General features: G+C 48.5%; 2 protein-coding genes across 3 annotated transcripts; both read right to left on the reverse strand.

Annotated features, from left to right (window-relative positions):
• Positions 1-3,084: 3,084 nt before the first annotated feature.
• LDHD (lactate dehydrogenase D) lies at positions 3,085-12,649 on the reverse strand. Of its 2 annotated transcripts, none has more exons than XM_083452926.1 (11): positions 12,414-12,649; positions 10,737-10,849; positions 9,567-9,708; positions 8,778-8,919; positions 8,426-8,585; positions 7,532-7,731; positions 6,188-6,316; positions 5,331-5,458; positions 4,708-4,798; positions 4,322-4,433; positions 3,085-3,649 (listed from the first exon to the last, which is right to left on the reverse strand). In XM_083452926.1, exons 1-11 carry the CDS (start codon positions 12,471-12,473, stop codon positions 3,484-3,486), a joined length of 1,443 nt encoding a protein of 480 aa, XP_083309052.1. In that variant the 5' UTR covers positions 12,474-12,649; the 3' UTR covers positions 3,085-3,483. The 2 variants fall into 2 exon arrangements, with proteins under 2 accessions (XP_083309052.1, XP_083309053.1); XM_083452927.1 differs by lacking the exon at positions 12,414-12,649 and adding an exon at positions 11,842-12,002.
• A 1,190-nt stretch (positions 12,650-13,839) lies between these two features.
• Positions 13,840-20,359, reverse strand: LOC310682815 (chymotrypsinogen 2-like; the record flags this gene model as incomplete). The annotated part of the gene is made up of 7 exons (XM_083452000.1): positions 13,840-14,036; positions 14,893-15,026; positions 16,149-16,329; positions 16,736-16,814; positions 18,241-18,320; positions 19,661-19,764; positions 20,308-20,359. The coding sequence occupies 7 exons, from the start codon at positions 20,357-20,359 to the stop codon at positions 13,875-13,877; spliced, it is 792 nt and encodes a 263-aa protein (XP_083308126.1). The 3' UTR covers positions 13,840-13,874.
• Between the last annotated feature and the right edge of the window lie 1,806 nt (positions 20,360-22,165).

The following is a 22,165-nucleotide window of genomic DNA, read 5'->3' on the forward strand; positions in this document are numbered from 1 at the left end:
GAGGGATGAAAAAGTTGTAAAGTTTGGCTGGGATTAAAACTTCACCCAGGCTGAGGGATTTAAGAGAAACTAAAAAAAAGATGCTCGGATCAAGAAAACCAAAAGAAGGGCACGGGTAAACGAGGCACAGAAGAAATTTGTGGATGAAGGAAGAGGAGACAGAATAGAAGGAAACTGGGAATACGTACAGAGAAGGCTCTGAAAAAACATGCCAGAATGCTTAGGAGCTGGAGGAGCAGCAGGCCAGGGAATGGAAGTGGTAGAAAGTGCCAAGGGAGCCTGTCAAGGGGCAAGGCTACTAGAAGAATCAGAGCAAAGATCTTTGACCATTACCTGCAAATCAGAGATTGTGCTGAGGGCCCGGGAACAGGAGGAGCTGTTCATTGTTGGTGGAAAAGAGCCCAAAGGCATAAGAAACCTGTCGCTGCCGCATAGTGGGCTGGCAAGCTGGAGAAGGCAACAAGGGCCAAGAAGCTGTGCAGGAAGGGCTAGGGGTTTTTTTTAAGCCAGTTCTTTGGTTGCAGTCTTGTAATGTCCACTGGTGCTGCTTCAGTAGCCAATTGGTGGAGCTGCTGGGGTGGCTGAATGCCTCAGGCCTGCAATTCCCCTAACTGGGACTCCTCTCTCAATTTTAGGAAAGCCTGGCTGCCACAGCCTGCATATATTTACACTGGTTAAGAATTCTCCCACGTGATGTATATACTGCTGGGGGTGGTAAAAGGGCATGTGGGGCAATGAATCCCCGTCCCTCTGGCTTTTGACGACTCACTAGGTGTTACCTGCAGATCTCCACGCTGGCATTTGCACCCACGTTGCGTTTCCTTTTAAGCTACAGCTGAGGATCTCAGGAAGCTGAGCTGTGCAGCTGCAACCACAATCTTGAGGTTTTCTGCACAGAATTGCAACTGACGCACATCTTTGCTTGGGGCTGTGGTATCACGTATCAAGTAAAAAGGCTGAATGTTAAGGTCCTTTTTTTTTAGGAATGGCTGCATCTTCAGGTAAAAATGAATTGCAGGTAACAGGCAGTCCAAGCCTCCCTCTTGCTTGTCTCAGTGTTGTCCCTTGTAGAGCTCAACAGGTAGGAGGATGGGGGTAAAACCAGAACTCGTTGGCTCTGGTGCCATCTACTGCTGGGTTCTCTGGATAGCAGGAATGGGGAACCTGTGGCCCTTTAGCAGTTGTTGGACTCCAGCTCCCAGCAGCCCTAGCTTGCCTGACCAGTGGTCAGGGATGATGGGAACTGCAGTCCAGCAACACAGCACAGGTAGAGCCGCAGGTTCACCCATTCTTGGTCCATGGAATTAAAGAAAAGAGCTGTGACATCTTGTGACATGGTTGAGAGCAGGAACAATACCCCCCCCGCCCGCCTTCTATAAAACAGTGGCGGACCAGAAAGACGACAGCACTAGCCTCAATTTCAAAAGTGATGTGTTGGACGCGCCCCTCCACTTTCCCCGGTACTGATGAATCACCGCCATTAATTTGACTGCCTTTGTATGCCACCTTCCTACCAAGGCATCTGTATTTGTATTACAGTTTTGAAACCCTGAAACAAATGGTTTAAAATTCAGTGACAAGAGTTCTATTAGGCCAAGCGATGGTACAAGCTCTTCTCTAATGGCTTTTGTCTTCTCTTTTTGTCTTCTTTTTGAGTCCCAACAGCTGGTGGTCCATGGGCTGGAAAAAGCTGTTTAATGCAACTGGCAAGCCTACACACACTTTCCTGACCTGTTGTGAAGGCAATTTACTATTGCTTCATCTTGGTTAAATAGTGGTGGTAATGGGGGCAGCTTGAAGTCCTTGATCAAGGGTCAGCAAAATTTTTCAGCAGGGGGCCGGACCACTGTCCCTCAGGCCTTGGGGGGGGCAGACGGTGGCAGTGGTGGGACGATGAGCAGCGCGCAAAAGGGCTCCAGAGAGGGGCTGCTTTAAATGGCGGCTGCTCAAGTGATCACGCTGCTGCTGCTGGCATCAATCAAAGCCCAGCCCCCTTCTTCCGCAAGGCGGGGAGAAGCCAGGAGAAGGGAGGGAGGAGGCGCCGCCATGGTGTGTGTGTGGGGGGGAATGGCACAGCCCAAACGATCAGGATCAGATCCACACTGATCGACACGGTGATTCCTAGACCGTCTGCGGGCCGGATCTAGAAGGCAGTTGGGCCAGATCCAGCCCCCGGGCCTTAGTTTGCCGACCCATGTCCTTGATCATGAGCTCTGCCAGTGAATTGGAAAGTAAGAAATGAAAAAGCAGATGCCAGAGGATTTGCAGAGGAGAGGAGTCAAAAGAGACGCATACAGCTGTCAACCTGTGTAGGTAGGAAAATGGATTGAGAAGGCAGCATGCAACTGCAACTTTGCTTCCTGGAACTATAGAGTGAAGGATGAGTAAGAGGTAGATACCTCTTTGATTTGAAGTACATCAGCAAGGGTTTCTGACTCTCAGAAATGTCATAACAAAATGACTTTCCCCCCATCTAGATTAGGCTGCTGAAACGAAGAAAGCTGATCAGCAGTGGGCCTTGGTGGGGAAAAGACAGAACAAGTACAGGTACTGAAAATGATTTTATGTGATTAGAAGCCACCCTGTTCTTTCATTTTAACTGGGTGCCTTTGCAGCTGGCTCTGGTTGGTAGATCTTGGGGCTCTAGTAAAAAAAACCCAAAGCAGGTTCATCAAGCCTGGTCTTTGGCAAAGGACAAAACTTTAGGATTTTCTCCACTGGAAAAGCGTTTCTTCAGAGCCCACATCCCATCCCAGCTTCTACCCATGTGCTTTTGTAACACCTGCAGCTCCATCTGCTCCACAAATGCGCATTTGTGGCTCATTTCAGCTCCGCTTGGCAAAACAGGTATGTAATACATATTAAAACACAGGTGGCTGTGGAGTCACCTGAGCTTGCCTCTCCAGCCAAGGTCATGCCTGCCTAACAAAAGGTTGCCACATTTAAAGCATCTTCAAAATCAAAGCTTCCATCAAGGAACCTTAGCAGTGGCACACTGGGTGAACGCAGGAGTTCTCCGCTATACCGATTCCCCTTTGGGTAAGGACAGTACTCTGCATCCCTTGAGAGAATGGAAAGCTCTGGTTGAACTGAACCTGTTTAATTTTTAAGATTGCAGTGCAAATGAGCCAGAGATGGTAGGCAAGCCCTTTTTGGAAGGGCGTATGTGGTGCAGCCTCCGCAACAGATGCTTTCAGTCAAAGATGGAGCTTTCGCCCTGTATGGGGAAAAATGCTGGGCCTCATGGGAGGACACTCCAAGCATCCTTATCATGTGTCCATAACGGTTTGCGCTCATGATGGTAGCGGAAAGTATATACACAATCCCACTTTCAATACTGTGCCCCTCCAGATGGCAGTGATGCAATTAACACTGGGGAACCATCACAGAACAATTCATAAAGTGGGCTGATGTGTGTGGACGGTTCCATGCAAATCCACTACAAAGCACTGTTATTACATCTGCGCAGACAATCTCAGGCTTTCACAGCACCTTTCCAGGGTTCATGAGGTTTTTAGGGTCCAGCGCCACCTTGATCTGCTGCATGGTGGACAGCGCCACCTCGTCTACTTCCTCACGCAAAAACTGGCGTTTGCCCAGGCCTATGCCATGTTCCCCTGTGCAGGTGCCGTCCATCGCCAATGCACGCCTGGAGGAAAATAATAAAAGCACAAACATTGGATCAAAACGTAAGAACATCTGTGCTGGTACGTAGTTCCCAGCGTTTGCCAGCCAGCATTTGCCTCTGGTCCTCTTGTTAAAACAAGGGGCAGCAAGGATACAAAGGGGCTGTGAGTTTTGCCTCACCCCTTGGCTTAGACAGCCCCCCACATATTGAAAGGTTAACTTACGAAGCGGAAAGACTCTTCTATTATCACCATCATCTCATTCATTGGAGGCTCTTAAGCAGCATACCACAAAATATAGAATCACAGGGTACGAGTTGGAAGGGACCCCAAGCGTCATTAGTTTAAAGGAATGACTGCTCCAGAATCTCTGCTCCAGAAACCTCTGCTTAAAAACCTCCAGTGAAGGAGAGTGGTGGACTACCTTCCAAGGTAGTCCACTACCCTGTCAAACAGCTCTTACCGCCAGAAAGCTTTTATCAAATGTTTCGTCGGAATCTCCTTTCTTGTCATTAGAATCCACTGGTTCAGGCCCTCCCCTCTGAAGTAGTAGCAAACAAGTTTGCTCCATCTTCCATGTGATAGCCTTTTAGATGTTTGAAGATGCCTCTCATATCCCCTCTCTCTGGAACAACCCTCAACCATTCCTCATAAGGCTTGGTTTCCAGACCCTTGATCTCCAGTCAGATCCTTACCTGACCAGCCGTTTGGAAAACTCTGCCACCCTCCTGCTTTCTTCGGCGTCTTCCGGATCAAAAATCAAGAGGCAGTGGAAATTCCCATCACCAACATGGCCGACAATAGGGCCTGAAAAACCAGCAGCGGTAAAGAGATTATTGTTTGCCATGATGCAAGATGAAGATGAGGCCAGCCTCCCTCAATCTGGTGCCCTTCAACTGGACGAAAACAGCTCAGGACCCCAGTAGCTCAAGGACCACCTCTCCCCACACCCTCATCGTCATCCAAGGCTTCCTTTGTGAGCTCCCTTCCACTAGAGGTTCAGAAGTGGCAGTACAAAATCAGGCCTTTTCAGTGGTGGCCCCCCATTTCTGGAATGCTCCTCGAACAATATTCTGCCCACCTGTGAGCTTGGACTCCAGTAGATCTTTCTTTGTTTCCATCAGGATTGCAGGGAGGCGGGAGATTGGAACACAGACGTCAGTCGAGTATCCCTGCATATGATGCAGATGGGAGGAGGGAAAGGGTGGGGCAATGCTTTTGAGGAGGCTTAACTTTCTCCCCTTCCTAGCCTTTTGACATCTTTTTGAGAACCACCAGGCCTCAAAATGCCCTTGCCTAGCCTTCAGCCCATCAATACCACCCCACATTAATCAGTCTCTGCAACCCTCCAGGCTACTACCCTTGTGTGGCTCCACAGCAGCCTAGTCACGTTGCACCAAACCCTAGTTTCACTACACATGCAGCAGAGTTCTTTCATCAACAACTCATTCTCAGAAGCAACCTTGAAAAGAAGGTAGCCAGTCAGCCAAACTCAGGAACCTGCTTGTAACTCAACCTTGCAATCCTCGTGAACGGAGGTGGCGTTCGGAACAGGGTAAGCGAGAGGTGAAATGAAGCATAATGGAGAGTGTTCTTCGTAACTCAAGCAAAGGAGCCAAATTGCAGGGCAGATCAGATTTCTTTCTTTCTTTTTAAAGTGCTAAGCCACCCACCAGAGCCTGCTCCTCTCCCCTCTTGACTCACCTTCCGGCCTGGGCGAAGGGCCAGCGCAGCATACCAGGCATTGTGGCGTGCAGCCCACAGCTGACTGCGAGCCTCCTGCTCCCGTGCCCACACAAAGTCCGAGCCCCCATTCGACTGCACAATCTCCCCTGCGAAGATAGCCTTGTGTCAGAGCCCCACCACTACCACCTCTGGTGAGCCAGCGTGGTGCAGTGGTTAAGAGCGGTAGACTCGTAATCTGGGGAACCGGGTTCGCGTCTCCGCTCCTCCACATACAGCTGCTGGGTGACCTTGGGCCAGTCACACTTCTTTGAAGTCTCTCAGCCCCACTCACCTCACAGAGTGTTTGTTGTGGGGGAGGGAGGGAAAGGAAAATGTTAGCCGCTTTGAGACTCCTTAGGGTAGTGATAAAGCGGGATATCAAATCCAAACTCCTCTTCTTCTCTGCTGCCAACCATAAGAAGAGCCTTCTGCATCAGGCCAATAGCCTATCTAGTCCAGCATCCTGTTCTCACAGCGGCCAACCAGATGCCTGTGGGGAATCCCATGAGCAGGAGCAGAGGCCAAGAGCCCTCTCGCCTCCTGTGGTTTCCAGCAACTGGTGCTCAGAAGCATTGCTGCCTCCAACGGTGGAGGCAGAGCATAGCCATCAAAGCTAGTAGCTGTTGATCGCCTTCTCCTCCATGAGTCCATCCTTTTTTAAAGCCATCCAAGTTGGTGGCCATCTCTACCTTCAGTGGGAGAGAGCTCCATAGTTTAACTATGCACTACCACCACCAAAGCATGGTGCCAGGCTGCTGTGCCAAACATATCCCGACTCAGCCTTATTCCCAGGCTTGTCTGGCTGCCAGGCTTGGCCCGGCTTCTGCAGAACCTACCTGTTGCTTGGACCTGCTCCTCCACGCTGTTTTCAGTGCCGTGGAACTCCAGGAAGAGGGTGGGCAGCTCTGCGTAGCTCAGGCCACTGTGGCGGTTGCAGGCGGCCATCATGACATCATCCAGGAACTCTGGTGGCAAAGAGAAGAGGGGCACTCGCCACAGGGGACATCGCAGGAGCAGAAGGGAAAACCCAGAGCAAGCAAAGCCACTTCAGCTGCAATCCTCATCCAGCTTACACCCCATTGAAACCAATAGGATTTACTTCTGAGCTGATATGGTTAGGACTGCACAGTTAGAGGGCAATGCAACACACATCTGGGAACAAGCCTTTTGGAACGCCATGGAGCTTACTTCAGAGTAGACTCATGTGAGATCGTTAGTGTATGAATCAATGGGAGCAGCCTTCCTGCAGCATCACAAAACCGCCTCCACGCCAGAGCAGTTTTGAGGCAAAGGAAGGAAAAAGTGTGCGTGCGTATTGGACAATGTAAGGAGGTGAACACAAACTTACTTGAATAAATTTGTCTATGGAATGTATTTATTTGTTTCAAAAGCAAGGCTCACCTTGTGGGAGAAAACACGACAAGAGATCCAATTTTTAAGGTAACACTTGTGGTCACAGACTTGACTGTTTATTTTGATAGCCAGTGGTGGTGTAATGGTTAGACTGTCAGACTAGGACCTGAGAGAGACCACAGTTCAAATCCCTGCTCAGCCATGAGGTCACTTCCTCTCAGCCTAACCTAACTCACAGGCCTCTTGTGGGGGTTAAATGAGGAGGGGGAGAACCATGTAGGCCACCTTGAGATGCTTGGAGAAAAGAGTGGGGTATAAATGCAATCAATCAATTAAATGGACATCAAATCTTTTACTTCTGGCCTTCAGACCTTTTTGCTCTTAGATGGCATGAGGCTCCTTTAATCTCTATCTCACTTCCTCCCATCCACCCCACCACACAAACACACACATATGCCAGCCATTAGCCCCTCTACTTCCCAATTCCCCTCTAACTGCCCTTACTCCCCGTTCTTCCTGCTCTTATGTCCTGGTTCTTCCACCCAGCTGTCCCATTCCTTCCCTTACACAGCACCTGCACTGACCTTTGCATTCCATGTCTAACCCCTTCCCACCCACCCCAGCAGTTAGACCATTTGTGAACATTCCATGCCATCCCAACTCAGCCAGTGGCAGAGAGGAGTCCTATATGTACTGCACAGAGAAGATTCAGGCTGACGAGACCATTACGAGGCCTGATCTTGCAGGCTCCGGAAGGAAGCCTTTTGGCCCACCCTGTTCTTCTCCCTTGTCCGCCACCGCCTGGGGTGCCCTGTAGTCCTGCTTACCAATACGGGCGATGGGGATCCCACTTTGAAGAACCTGCACAGTGCTGTCCACAGCTGCTTGCACGCTGGGAAAGGCACAGACGGCTGCCACGGTGGCCTCTGGGGTGCCGTGCAGGCGCAGTGTGGCCTGGGTGATGAGGCCCAGCGTCCCCTCGGAGCCGACAAAGAGTCCTGTTAGGTGGTAGCCAGCAGCGCTTTTCCTGCAAGCAAAAAGCAGTCCGTGAGTTTCAAGGGACCAGGCTGGGCCCTGTACTGATCAGCCTCTTCCCCTGGTGTAAGCACTCAGCTTCCTCCTCCCAATGAGCTCATGCAATGTATTCGATGCTGTATAAGGTCACACAACCATCAGGATGGTTGCTTTTCTGTTGGGCTAGCAGCTTAAGAATATAAGAACATAGGGAGAGTCTGCTGGATCAGGCCGATGGCCAGCATCCTCTTCTCACATTGGCCAACCAAATGCCTGTGGGAAACCCACAAGCAGGATCCGGGCACAAGAGCACTCTCTGCTTTTGTGGTTCACAGCAAATGAGACTCAGAAGCAACAGTGGAGGCAGATATTAGCCATCATGGCTGACAGCCATCAATTGCCATTTCCTCCATGGATTTGTCTAATCCTCTTTTAAAGCACAGCTTAGACCTACGGGAATTAGATGGCGTTGCATCAAACCAACATTATCCCATACTTACTGGTGTGTTCCCCCTCACTTCCCTTCTTGCAAAACATCTAATCTTTCAGAGAAGCAACCAAATGCATTTTAACTGAGCAAGCTGAATTTGCCAGCATATGACTGAACCCCATCCCAAAAGAGCAGCAGCCTGGAAGTTGCCAAAGCCAAGATTTGAGGAAAGGCGCAGAAGGAGCTTCAGGACAGCAAGAATGACTTAGCTGGGTACCTGGGCCTCCGGCTCTGGCCGGCCGTGTGGAGGACCCTCCCGTCAGGCAGCACCACCTGCAGGTTGAGCACGTTTTGGCGCATGGTGCCATAGCGCACAGCATTGGTGCCTGAGGCACTTGTGGCCGCCATGCCGCAGAGAGAAGCATCAGCCCCAGGGTCTGAAGAAGGAAAAGGCACAGCCGGGGGAGCAATTAGGTAATGGCAAACCAGGCCACCCCCCTCCTAATGCAGGTAAGATCAAAGCAGCAATGGCTTGCCAGCCACTAGGCTGGTCCGCTACCACATTCCTTTATTTCCCAGAATGCAACTCCACTGCACCCCTCCCAGAATTGTACTTAAGGCAGGCGTACCTACAGGAAACCAGAGTCCACTGCCCCGTAGGTAGCTGTTCAGGGCCTTTCGGGTCACCCCTGGCTCTACAGCCACAGTGAAGTCCTCTGCGTTCAGCTCAGAGATCTGGTCCATTTGGGTCAGGTTGAAGCACACACCACCCTGTCCCATGGAAAGGGACAAGCACAGGGTTACCAAAAGGAGAAGATGGGGAACCCAAAAAGGAGGAGTCTGGCATGGGGGGCAGGGAGGAGCAGGAGTCCCACATATTCCCCAGCCTTAAAAGTCCACCTCCTTGCCTCTGGAGAGCGGCCAATTTGTTTATTTACTGGTGTGATGGCTTATTGAACAATAGTCAAAAACAGGCAGGAGAAAAGGAGCGATTGCCACACGCAAAAGCTACGGCCCCATCCACACCATCTGTTTAAAGCAGTATCATACTACTTTAAACAGTCATGACACCCCCAAAAGAATCCTATTCCCCTCCTGGAGCCACAGTTCCCAGAGTTTCCTGGGAAGAGGATTGATTGTAAAACCACTGAGAATTGTAGTTCTGGGAGCGGAATGGGGTCTCAGCACCCTTAACCAACTACAGTTCCCAAGATCCTTTGGGGAAGCGATGACACTTTAAAGTGGCACAAGAGTGCTTTAAATGTACAGTGTGGATGTGGCCTCTGTTCTAGGCGTGGCCTCACTTGGCACTCCGTCCTCCCCCAAAACCATACCCTGCACCCCTATTCATTCCTCCAGCCTACCTTTCCCCTGCCCCCAATCCCCGGTCCCATTTCGCTTGCCATTCCCCTCCTTACCTGCACGGCACTCACACCCCCTTCTAGGCCCGTTCCTGTCCCGAAAGGGATGATGGGAGCCCCACGGCTGTAACAGGCCTTTGCCAGCAAGCTGACCTGCTCCACGTTCTGGGGCCAGACCACCGCATCTGGCGGGCGGCACCTAAAGAGACAGCGGTGGGACAACATAATTTATCCATCAATTTTGCACATGTATAAACGCCTCACTGGCCGAAGCTGTGAGTGCACTGCATAGTACAATAAGATGTGGGGGAAAGAAAAGTTAAAGCCATTTCAACAAACCCTAAAAACAATAAAAAGTTCTCCTTAAAAAAATGAGAATCAATTTCTAGTATTTGTAGAGAGAAATGAGGTAAAATGTGTAAGCACTATTCTCCTCATTGGTTTTGTGAGGAAATGTCACTGTTTCCTCCTTCCAGTTATGCGTCTTTATTTACTCAGAACTATGATGGTGTTGTTGATGATTTATTAAATTTATTTGTCGCTTTATTTGCCATGGCAACTCAGAGCAACCTAGAAAAAAAAACCTGCATTAAAACCAGGAAGAGAAGATACATTGAAACATCCCACCCACTCTAAAAGGCCACAGATAATTAAAAGCCAAAGGCCTGATTAGAAATGAAGGTTTTGGCTGTCTCCTGAAACAGCTGCCCATGAGGCAGAGAGAGTGAAGTGCCCACCTCAGGTGGCGGAAGTGCAAGAGGAGACACCCTGCTCAGGAATCTCTTTTGCAAACTCTCAGAGGATGTGCACCTCTTGGGGGTGCAGCTGCTTTTGTGAGCACAGCACCAACCTGTCTAGGAGGCCCTGCATTCTCCCTCTGCCTGAGCACAACCAGATGACTTTCCTCCTCTTGTTCTTCTGCTCTCTGGTCAATACCCAGGAGCCAAGGACAGCCATCTCATGCAAGCATATTGTGCTGGTAGGAACACAGGAAGCTGAGTCAGAAGATTGGTCCATGTAGCACAGTATTGTCTGCACTGACTAACAGGCTCACCGAGCCTAGAGATGCTTGCGACTGCTCTACGGCCCTTCCCCAGAAACGGTCCATTCTCCATCACAGAATACTGTATGTGCAGTCATCATTTATACCTGAGAAGTCCAAGGCCATGCATCAGTCAATCAAAGTCAATGTGCAGAAGAGGAATTCTGGGAAGTCCCACTGCATACCTGTGCATGGACTCGTCATGGCCATGTTGCTCACAAACTGGGGTGGCTGTGGACACATTGCCGCTCCCCACCACTGCTCTCAGGGAATCTAGGAACTCCTCTGTCAGCCAGCCCTGCAGGAAAGATATAAAGCTGGGGGTTGACAAAACAAGCAAGGAAGCACAGCTGGAGAGACAGATGGGCAGCCAGAAGTGCAGAGGGTGCAAGTGGATGTCTATGTAGCCGTTACTGGTACTGAGTGAACAAGGGGTGCAGATTTGGGGTGCTCAAGGAATAAAGAAACAAGAGAGACACAAGGATTTCATAATAAAACCTTATAGACTCTCTGCCTGCTTCCATAGGTTCCTTCCCACATGCCCCAATCCATATACAGTGGTACCTCAGGTTAAGTACTTAATTTGTTCTGGAGGTCCGTTCTTAACCTGAAACTGTTCTTAACCTGAGGCACCACTTTAGCTAATGGGGCCTCCTGCTGCCGCCACACAGCCGGAGCAAGATTTCTGTTCTCATCCTGAAGCAAATTTCTTAACCCAAGATACTATTTCTGGGTTAGCAGAGTCTGTAACCTGAAGCGTATGTAACCCAAGGTACCACTGTAGATTAGCCTTTGCCCTCCAGATGTTTTTGGATTACTCCTCCCATCAGCCTCAGCACTCATGGGAGTTGTAATCCAACATCTCAAGGGCCACAGGTTGGTGATTGCCCACACAGTCAAAGCACAGGTCTTCACTCAAAGAATCCTGGAGCTACAATGATCAGCACCCTTAACATATTACAGTTCTCAGAACACTTTGGGCGAATCCATGTGCTTTAAATGTGTGGTGTGGATGTGACCTTATTTGGGATTAAGACCCACTGAACACATATTTGCTTCTGAGTAAATGTGCATGGGATTGTCTTGCTCTACACCTTAATGGCTATTATAGTTCTGTACCATTATCTCAAATATTAATAGGTTGAAACAGTTGCACAATGGGCAGAAATTCAACAGGTGAACCTCCTCTCCCATCCACTGCCTCTCTGTGCCAAGAAAGAGTTTTCACTGGCTGAATTTCTGCCTCTTGTGGCAACTGTGAAAGATTCAGAGGGAGGGGTGGGAGCAAACCTGAACTTGTTTTGAGGCTCCAGGTGTTGGAGAGCTGCGCCTGATCTCACCCACCAGCAATTTTCACGGAGGCAAACCCATTTCACACGTGCAGCTGCAGAATCAACAGACCAAGTTCCTTCTGGACTTTGGCCACTTCACTCGGCAAGCTTCCCCCTACGGGGAGAAGACCTATATGCGTAGCTTCTTATCCTTAATTTCCACCAGCCGTCATAACTGTTCTCTTTTATATACATTATGAATATATTTTTAAAGCTTTACCCCCCCCCCGCACCAAAAAAATATATTATCATGATTCAGCCAACTATCTCTCTTTCTTGCTATTCCCTACCCCACTAGGCATTTTATTTTATTTGAATACGCATAGGCCCCCTATTAAGCAGGAAGGAGGAAATTTATCTCCCTCCCGCCGCCCCATGGGAGGGGAGAAGCCCCCAGACCCCCAACTCTCCTCTCCCGCGGCCCGAAGTGGTACAGTCCAGGCAAGGCTCTGCCTGCCACCGGGTTACAAGGGCGCGCGCACTTCCAGGGGAGCTCCGGGGTGGCTCGAAGGCGAAAGGTCGGCGGGTTACCTTGGCTGCTGCTTGCGAGTAGTTCCGGACCGCGAAGCCCAGCGTCCGCCGCGCAGCCATGGCGAAGGACGGGCGAAGGAGGCAGGGGAGGCGGAGCAGCCTCGGTGCGGCTTAAGGTGGACCGGCGGCGGATCCGGAGCGCTCCTCCTTAGCCCACTTCCCTGCTCGGGGAGAGGTGCCGCGGCGCAGCCTGCGATGCCTCAAGGCCGCCTCCGCCCCCGGGATGGGAGGCGAGCACTCTGCACGTGTTCAACGGCACGCCCCTTTTTCTCCTCGCCCCTACCCTAGACCACTCTTACGCATTTCAGCGAAACGAAGCGGTGGAGGGATTTATACTGGAGTTTTTTTTACCTTCTGGGCTGCAGGTGGGCGGGGAGGGGGAGAAATAAGCCCCACTAAGTTCATTGGGGTTGTAAGAGTGTGTAGGATTGAGGCTTAAGTAAAATTGAGTAGAAATCTTGGATGATGAGTAGTCACTCATGAGTGTGTTATCAACAGATGAATTGGCCACTCCAGTTCACTTCAGTTATCATTAAGAGTTACACAACCAAGGGCAATTAAAGCACAGCAGTTACTAATTAATTAATTGGTGTGACCAGAGCCACAATACTCTGCAAGAGGGATGCACAACTCCCTTAACTACCCTGTGTCACACTTGCCATAAAATAAATTATAACCACTAGTTTACACATTATGTGAAATAAGATGGTAGAATTCTCTGTAGAATCATAGAATTGTGAGACTGGATCAAATAGTTCAAGCCCCTGCAATGCTGGAATCGCAGCTCAAGAATCCTTGAGAGGCTCTGACCTCTGTTTAAAAACCTCTAGTGAAAACAACAGGAGTTCCAATCTTGAAAGTGCCTATGCTTGTTTTGATTTTTTTTGTATATTTTATGTTTCCATTTTGTAAGCCACTTTGAGACCCAGATGGGGAATAGTTAATAAAATACGTAAATAAGTTAAACAACAACAACAACAAAAACCTCCAGTGAAGGAGAGTCCACCACCTTCCAAGGTAGAGGGAGTGCAAAATAATAAATAAGGAATTGTTGCGGAAATAAGAAATATTTTTTTGGGGGGGCGCACCAAATACTGTCCTTTGCTCAGGGTGTCATATTACTAAAGTCCGCCCCTGCCTAGAACTGATAACATACAAAGAGGTTTGCTTGTTGGCATGGGTTTGCATTCAGTGCATGAGTCACGCCACACCTGCAACTAATGTGGAACAGGCCAGAATTCTGCCACCTCATGCTATGTGTGGCATTGAAGCTCAAGCATGTAAGAGCCTTCCTGCTGGGTCAGGCCAAAGGCCCATCTAGTCCAGCATCCCGTTCTCACGGTGGCCAACCAGGTGTCTGTGCAAAGCCTGCAACCAGGACTTGAGTGCAACAGCATAGAAGAAACACAAACAATGGTGTCAGACGCTGGTTTTATTGTTCTGAAGTCAAAGAGAGTTAAGTTAGTTCTTAGCTAGCGTTTCCTCAATAAAGGGAAGGAGCTCAGTCACTCGGGCATAGACCCCTGGGCTGGATGGGGAGCAAGTGCCGCTGCCCCAGGAGACAATCCCGACGAGGGTCCAGGCACCATCCTTCTGGCACACCAAGGGGCCACCAGAGTCACCCTGTAGGGGAACAACCAAAGCAGGGTGTCAAAGGAGGTTCTGTAGGAAAGGAAGGCAGAAGCTGGCAACTTCCATGTCAGGAGATGAGTGATGGGGAAAGGCCTCATTCCTGCGACACGTGAGGTATGATGGGCAGATGTGTCCATTTTGGTTTCTCACGTTTTCCAATCTTAAGTTCAGTTCTCCACATTTCGACATCCGTTTGCAATTATTTCAAAGTCCTCATGAACATTCCCCACCAGTATTTTTGTTGGGATTTCTCCTCATACACTTTTTTTTTTTTTTTTGGCAAAGCCTGTGCCCCCTACTGTTTATATTTTCCCAGATCTAATGGTTCGGCGTGTGTGCTGTTTTCACTAATATGTGCATTCTGAGGCACACTTTGCTTTTAGTACATGCATTTTTGTACACCTGACTTGGTACAGCAAAATTTGGATGAGTGTGTTTTGGTTCACAAATGGCTGTGGGGGACGGCTGTGTTTTTGGTACACAAATTGCTTCTGAAATTAGGTGGGTTTGCCTTTTAATGGGAATACTAGTTTAACGCTCACCTTCCCCTTGCCACTGAAACTGCCACCACCTGGGCCCCAGGATTCAGGATTTCCAGGGCAGATGACAATGACCTCTGGTCATTCTTGCCTCTCAGAAATCAAGTGCCGGACAGGCAGGGCAAGAGGAAGCAGACTTCCAAGGCCAAGAAAAAACAGAAATAGGAGGCCAGCAAGATGCAAGGGGGAGATAGCAGGTGCCTCATTTCAGACAGGAACTGTTGTGGTGGCTGAGAGAAGGTGGGTGGGCTTTGGAGAGGGGGTCCCTTGTGGTGGGAGGGCAGCTCAGGTAGTAGGGGAGGACGTACCATACAAGAGGAAGCCCCTGCAGCACCAGCACAGATCATGACGTCAGCGATGCGAGCCCCCCAATATTTCTTGCACTGCTCATTGGTCAGCAGAGGGAGGGCCACCTGCTGCAGTTTATCCGGAGTGTCCTTGTCTAGGAAAGAACAAATGAGAGGAGGAGTTTTCATTAGGGCTGCCATATGTCCGGATTTTCCTGGACATTGCCGGGATTTGAAAGACAGAATTGACATCCGGGGGAATTTCCCAAAGGCGGCACTTTGTCCTGGATCTTAGGCATGTCAATTGAAAAGTTGCGGTTTCAGGGGCGTTTTTGTAAAAAAAAAAAAAAGTTCAACAACTTTCAGGGTGTCCTTGGTTTTACTTTTTGAAATATGGCAACCCTAGTTTTCATATACATACCTACATGTTTATTTATACAAATATCTATATAGTGATATTCATTTAAAAAATACCAAGAGTGGTTTAAAACAATTATAAATAAAACCGTACAATAAGAAACATTAAAAAGGTTAAAAAGGAGACACTGGTTAACCACAGTGCAAGGATGTCACTCTTAACTGCCTGCGTAGGCTGTGCGGAATAGAACAGTTTCCAGTAGGCGTTTAAAAGCTGGCACAGAAGGCGCCCGCCGAATCTCTTGTCAACAGAGTATTCCACAGAACTGGGCACATGAAATGGCTAGGGGGGGGGGAGGTGCTAGGTTGCTCAAATCGAGAGTCTGTTGGCACAGAGGGGAGCCCTTTTTCGTGCGAAATGGGGTGGGGTGAGTAAGCAAGTGAAAAATAGGGTGGGAACTGTTGCTAAGACCCCTGGCTGGTTAATGTGCTAATTCCTTTGGGGGGGTGGGTTATTGGGTTGTTGATTTTGTTTTGATTTTATGTATTTGATATTTTATTGAACCGCCCTGAGACCTTCAGGTATAGAAATTAAATAAATTAAATAATAATAATAATAATGTATTTGACCGTTCTGTGTTTCTTTTTACTTCAGAATTTGGTTAAATTGGAAATGTCAGGTTTTTTGTCCTCATTGCTGTTCTGCTTATTTGCCTTATGATAGAATGCTTAATTGATTATTATTGGACCTATTATAAAAATAGCTTTGGACCAGTCACTGTCTCTCTCAGTCTAACCTAGCTCACAGGATTGTTGTGAGGATAAAATGGAGAAAGGAAGAAGTACATATGCCACCTTGAGATCCTTGGAGGAAAGGTGGAATATAAATACCACAATAAATAAATAAAAATAAAAATTACTGGTGTGTTTGGTAAGGCCCCATCCAGTGGTGACGCAGGTCATGCCCCCGGGGAAGTCATCTGTGGCCTGGGGCAGACACACGGGAGACACGCGAGCCGTCAGCTGGGCTGGGGTGGCCAGCTTCAACAAGGTGATGTCGTTCTTCACCGTGAAAAGGTTAAACTTGGGGTTCTTGAAAACCTGTCAAAGAAGGAGGCAGTTTAGTTTAAGCCAGTGGTTCCCAAATTTTGGGGGGGCCACTGCTCCCTTGGTTTCATAGACTCATATCCAGTGTCCCCCATGCCACCCTATAAAAAGCTTTATTCAGAATAGTGATTTGCAGAGGAAGATCTTAAGGAAGATAATACATTAAAATCAAAAACAGAAATGGTTAATGGCACGTTTATTCAAAATCCAATTAAAAATGTTTAGTTTAATTGAGCCAATGATGCCTGCTTTAAAGACTGATTATCGTGTGTACACCTCCACTGCTATCCACTCGCATTTTAGCAGTACAGTACTTTGGCCTGGTGGCCTGGTATTTTGATACACACAAACAGAGCAAGGAGCACCTGAGGTCTGGGAAGGTCATTCTTGTGCTACCTACCTGGGCAATCTTTATGACCTGAACGTCTTCAGCAGGATTGCGTTGGTCAAATTCACCCAAGACCACCAGGTGGCTTGTCCTGCAGCAGGGGGAGCAGTTGATAGTATTCATTAGTCAACTGTGCAGAGAAATATAGCCAAAGCATTGTGAGACAGACTTTGTTGCGAGATTTACAGTCAAAGAGGGAGGCGAGCCACTGTTCTGTTATCATGTTTGGATTATAGATCTGAATGGACAAAAACTCCCCTGGAAAGGCTGATTTATGGTGCAACTGATCTGGGAAAATTAAGGAGCAGATGCTTAGATTGTATTTCATTGCAACTGACGAAAATGATGCCGGCCGCTTGAACAGGACTTTTGGATCAGCGTGAGATGAATTATGGGAGAGCATTTTGAAGTTCACACAGAAACATAAATAATGCTTGTTTCAACTTGCCTGTGGAAACAACTCGGAGGTTAGTAAGAAGAAGAACGATAACAACAAGGAGCTGGGAAGATGGGACTTGTGAATATTAAAGCAGCAGAAATATGAGATGATTGGACCCTTACTGAACTCGAAGCATGGGTACCCCCAACAAAAATTTAAAATCCGGCAAACTATTTGGAGTTTATGATATGTATTGGTATAATTTGGAATAACTAATGTGATATGATTGGTTTGTTAAATGGAAATTTAATAAAAATTATTATTATTATTATTTTAAAAAGTGAAATATAGCCAAAGCGCTTCGTATGCACGATCTCAACAACCACTACAACAGCCCTGCGGGGTAGGCAGGTACTGTTATCCCCAAGTTGCTGGTGTGTGGAGGGGGGTGGGGTGCAGCAGGAAGAGAACTGCTTGCCTAAGGCCACGCTTACCTTTGGGAAAGGTAAGATTTGTACCAGCACCTTCATAGTTCTCAGCAGAGGCTAGGAATCAGTGTCAGAACTTGGCATCCTTGGACAGCTACCAGGGCCCAGCACCCTTGCTGATGCCTTCCCTGGACCCTCCTTTCATATATATTTTTTCATAACCTGCTGGGTCTAGCTACCACTTAAATATCCCGCAATACACCTGAGCCACACAGTGTCAAGGGACAGCAGCTGCTATCATGGGCTTCCTTTGAAAAGCTTCCATTTCTGATTCCTGGGCATCCACCTGCTGTTGTGGACACAGCAGCATTCTGGGTTGGTGTCTGTGCCCACCTCTGCCGGTCAGTTGGCAATCCTGCCTGGGAAATGTGACAATCCTGCTTTCTTTATTTCTCCCACTTTGAGCACCGGAACAAAATTGTGGTGGGATGCATTTAGAAATAGATTTTGACTTCGGAATCTCTGAGAAACACTATGAAAAGTAATGTGTGCCTCTGAGTGTGTGCAGAGTACACTTCGCTCACCACTGGCACGCACACATCCCTCTAGGATTACAGGGCTAGGGCTTCAGGAAGTCTGGCTTCCTGGTTTTATCCTGAGCCCCAGAGCATCTCTTCTTAGAAGAGGGTTGTACTCGGTGTCTCCCTTACCTGACGTTGCAGTGGGCTGCGGTGACCACCCAGTTCTCGCTGATCAGAGAACCTCCGCAGAAATGGAAGCCAGTGTTGTCCTGAGGGATTGAGGGGAACATGTGAGCAGATAGAAAGGACCCAGTGAGTGCTTGGACATGCAGTGCAGGAATCACAGCTCAGTAATCCCTGACAGATGGCAACCCAACCTCTGCTTAAAATCCTCCAAGTAAGGAGAGTCTCCCATCTTCCAAGGTAGTCTGTTTCACTGTCAAATGGCTCTTCCCGTCAGAAAGTTCTTCCTAATGTTTAGTTGGAATCTCCTTTCTTGTAACTTGAAGCCATTGGTCCTACCCTCCAGAGCAGGCTTCCCCAACCTCGGCCCTCCAGATGTTTTTGGCCTACAACTCCCATGATCCCTAGCTAGCAGGGCCAGTGGTCAGGGATGATGGGAATTGTAGTCTCAAAACATCTGGACGGCCGAGTTTGAGGAAGCCTGCTCCAGAGCAACAGGAAGCAATCTTGCTGCATTTTCCATGTGACAGATATTTGAAGGTGACTACTACAATATGACCTCTCAGTCTTTTCTTCTCCAAACTAAACATACTCTGGCCCCTCAAAGGCTTGGTTTCCAGGCCCTTGATAATCCTGGTCGCCCTCCTCTATACGTGTTACAGCTTGTCAATATCCTTCTTAAATTGCTGCCCAGAACTGGACACAGATCCTCAGGTGAGGGGGCTCACCAAGGCAGAATAGAGCAGAACTCTTACTTCCCTTGATGTGAACACACACACTCTCTGTCCCTGTTCCACTAACCAGGGTTGTCTCCATTATTTTACCAACTGCTCATTGCTGTAATGCCAAAAAGCTTTTGGTGGCTCCCCACTCCCTCCCCCAAACTGTCCATAAAAAAATTATTATTATTTTCTACAAAAAATAAGCATACTGACTACTCCTATAGGTGTTCCCTACCGTAATGATCAGATACATTTTGCGGTTTCCCCGAGTGCCTCAAAATTGATTTTTGTATTGTGCAGATGAGGAAGCCTTTTCAAAAATAACCCTGAGGATCAGAGTGCTTGTCATGTCCACTGACTTGTAGCCCCTGGAGGGCTGACCATAGGTCAATGCGGCCCTCAACCCCAAAAAGGTTGTTGGCCACTCCGGTGTACCACAAGGAGAGAGCAGGTGCTGGACTTGTATCTGGAGGAACCCACCCATGGACTAAGCCAGTGGCAGAAAGTTCCACAAATTAATTGTGCATTGCATGAAGAAGCACTTTATGTTGCCCCCACCTTTCTCATTCAGTTCACACAGAGTGGCTGGAGAAACCCAGACAGATGGGCAGGGTATTATTATTATTATTATTATTATTATTATTATTATTATTATTATTATTCCAGGTCTCCAGCCAAAGCAAAGTGTGATGGGCTCTTCTTACCTGCAAGGATACCTGCCAGGGCCACGATCCAGGCACTGCCTCCTCTCCATTGACAATTCGGGAATAGCCGCTCAAGACCGGGTGGATGGCCGGAGTGCCACAACCTGGCAAGAAATCAGGTTTGTTTGTTTGTTTTAACCCAGGAGAGACTCCCTATCCCTGGGTGTAAATTAAATCTGTGCACAGCTCCATCTGAGTTTAGGTTTCACCAGGGACTGGCCCCCTGAACTGTGCTTTCAATACCAAGGCTCAGTCCTGCAACATGTGAAGTAACAAAAGACAAGGGGAGAGTGGTTCTTGCTTGCCACAGAATAATGGCAGGGGACTTCAGCCAAGTTAGAATGTGTGATGGGCAGGTAGGATTTGAGCATTTTAGAAACTTCAGTCGTGGTTTTGTGGTTGGAGATGGAGGTGCAGCATCCATCCCATGGGTGCTGGGGAAGTGGTGAAGTCAACCCATGGACGATGAACTGCATCCCTTGACCCTCCCACAAACGCCAACCCCTGACCTGAAGCAGTGAGCCACATGGGCAGCACTTCCTGTAGAGGTATGGAAAGGGGGGCTGTGGAGCAGATCTCTCAGCATGTCAAATGAGGGGGGTTGGAGTTGCCTCCTCCTCCTGCTTGGCCTCTTACAAGGCACTCACCATGGGCGGCACCAAGGAAGGCCAGGCAGAACAGGAACCAGATGGAAGCCATCTTGCTTCTTGAAAGAGTCGGGAACAAAGCAAGGGCTGCAAATCCTTATATATGTTGTGAAGTAGCTGGCACAGGTGAAAGCCAAGCCAAGCTGGTTTCCCAGCCTCCTGTTATCGTAGGACCTTGAAGATAAGCAAGAAGTTCCATGGCATAGGTCTGGTGGAGGCTGTGGGCAAAGGCCCAGGTGACCTGGCTCAAGGGCAGCGACAGGTGCCAGCTGGTCTCTGAGGCAAGGAGGAGGTGGAGTAAAAAGGGTTTGAGGGGAAAAGGCAGTTCCTCCAGGACTGGAGACCTCAGGATTGGTCGTCTTCATGCAGTGCATGGTTAACCTGTGGAACTCACTCCTACAGGAAGCAATGATGGCCACCAACTTGGACAGCTTTAAAAGAGGATTAGACAAATTGCATGGAGGAGAAGGCTGTCAACAGCTACTAGCCACAATGGCTGTGCTCTGCCTCCACCACTGGAGGCAGCGATGCTTTTGACTATCAGTTGCTGGAAGCCACAGGAGGGGAGGGTGTACTTGTGCTCAGTTCAGCATTGCTAGTTTCCCACAGGCACCTGGTTGGCCACTGTGAGGGCAGGATTCTGGACTAGATGGGCCTTTGGCCAGATCCAGGAGGGCTCTCGTGTTCTTATTTGCTGAGGAACCTCTGGTGGGTGCTGCAGCAGATAATTCTAGAGCTTGACACACACAGAAAAGTCAGTCCAACTGGGTATCCAGTACGAACACAGAGAGGTGGGCGTCACAGAACATACCCAACATTCCCAGCACACTGTGGAAGAAAATTGATATGAAGGTTGTTATTCATGCAGGAAGTTAGTCAGCAATGTTGCAATGAAGGGGGTGATGGGAGCAAGAAACCACTGCAGTACAGCCCCAAACATAAACACATGCAGCCTAATATACCTAAACATATGCACCTGCGTGAAAGACAAATCCAATTAAAAAATAATTTATTTGAAAAATAAAGAGGACTGTCCTTGCCAGTTATCTCAACATCTTTGCAATTGCTGGCCAAAACAGTAGAAGACAACGGAATTTATTATAGTGAACCACTAGGTAGATCTCTTCCTGAATGTTTTTCTTTGTATCTCAGCAAGCAACGGGTCAAGAGATTGAATTTAGTTGGGGGGGGGGTTAAGGATGTCATTTTGGCAGGGAGTAAAATGTCTCTATGGGGCCAGGCTCCATTGCAGGTACAGCCCTGCATGACTATTTTTCTAACTGAGAAACTCTGGTCCACTTCCAAGGAATCCCAGCGTCCTTGGAGCAGAGCTTTAGGGTATAATGTTTTACAGAGGGCAGCCTTCCCTCTATCTGAAGAGCTGTCAGAGGACAGTCCTCTCTTTGAAGCACAATCTGGCTGAAGGCTAGTTTAAAGAAAAAGAAGCCTAAGGAGAAGTCTTGGAAGTTGCCTGTCAGCACCTGGACAGCAGCCTGGTCAAAGTCTTCCCCACTATTGTATATTGGTTTAAATGATAGTAATTATTTCTATGTGTCTAAATTAACCTGTGTAATTTTTAGTAATGCTGGAGTGCCCACCCAAACACTGAGCATCACTCTGACGGGCTATGCACCTGAGGGCTTCCATGCTGCTGTCCTTCCAGCTAGGTTTGTCTGATAGCCAGGAGAACTAGTTGCGTCAGGCACCAGGTGTTCCCTGGGAAAGCTGACAGAAGCCAGGTGTGTCGCAGGGATGACATTGAGGAGGAGGCACAGCTGTGTGGGGTTACAGGCCTTCAACTAACTCTGTCCAGCAGGTTCCATACCTCTGTTCTGCCAACAGGTAAAGCGGTTGCCCC

Source organism: Podarcis tiliguerta (assembly GCF_965153285.1).
Source record: "Podarcis tiliguerta genome assembly, chromosome: 8".
Lineage (NCBI taxonomy): Eukaryota > Metazoa > Chordata > Lepidosauria > Squamata > Lacertidae > Podarcis > Podarcis tiliguerta.

Excerpts from the sequence above, each read along its gene's own strand:
- LDHD (XM_083452926.1), bottom strand. The coding sequence starts at position 12,473 with ATGGCTGCGCGGCGGACGCTGGGCTTCGCGGTCCGGAACTACTCGCAA. Across the intron at positions 10,850-12,413 it reads ACTCGCAAGCAGCAGCCAAG|GGCTGGCTGACAGAGGAGTT; the intron begins GTAACCCGCCGA and ends TCTTTCCTGCAG. Across the intron at positions 9,709-10,736 it reads CATGACGAGTCCATGCACAG|GTGCCGCCCGCCAGATGCGG; the intron begins GTATGCAGTGGG and ends CTGTCTCTTTAG.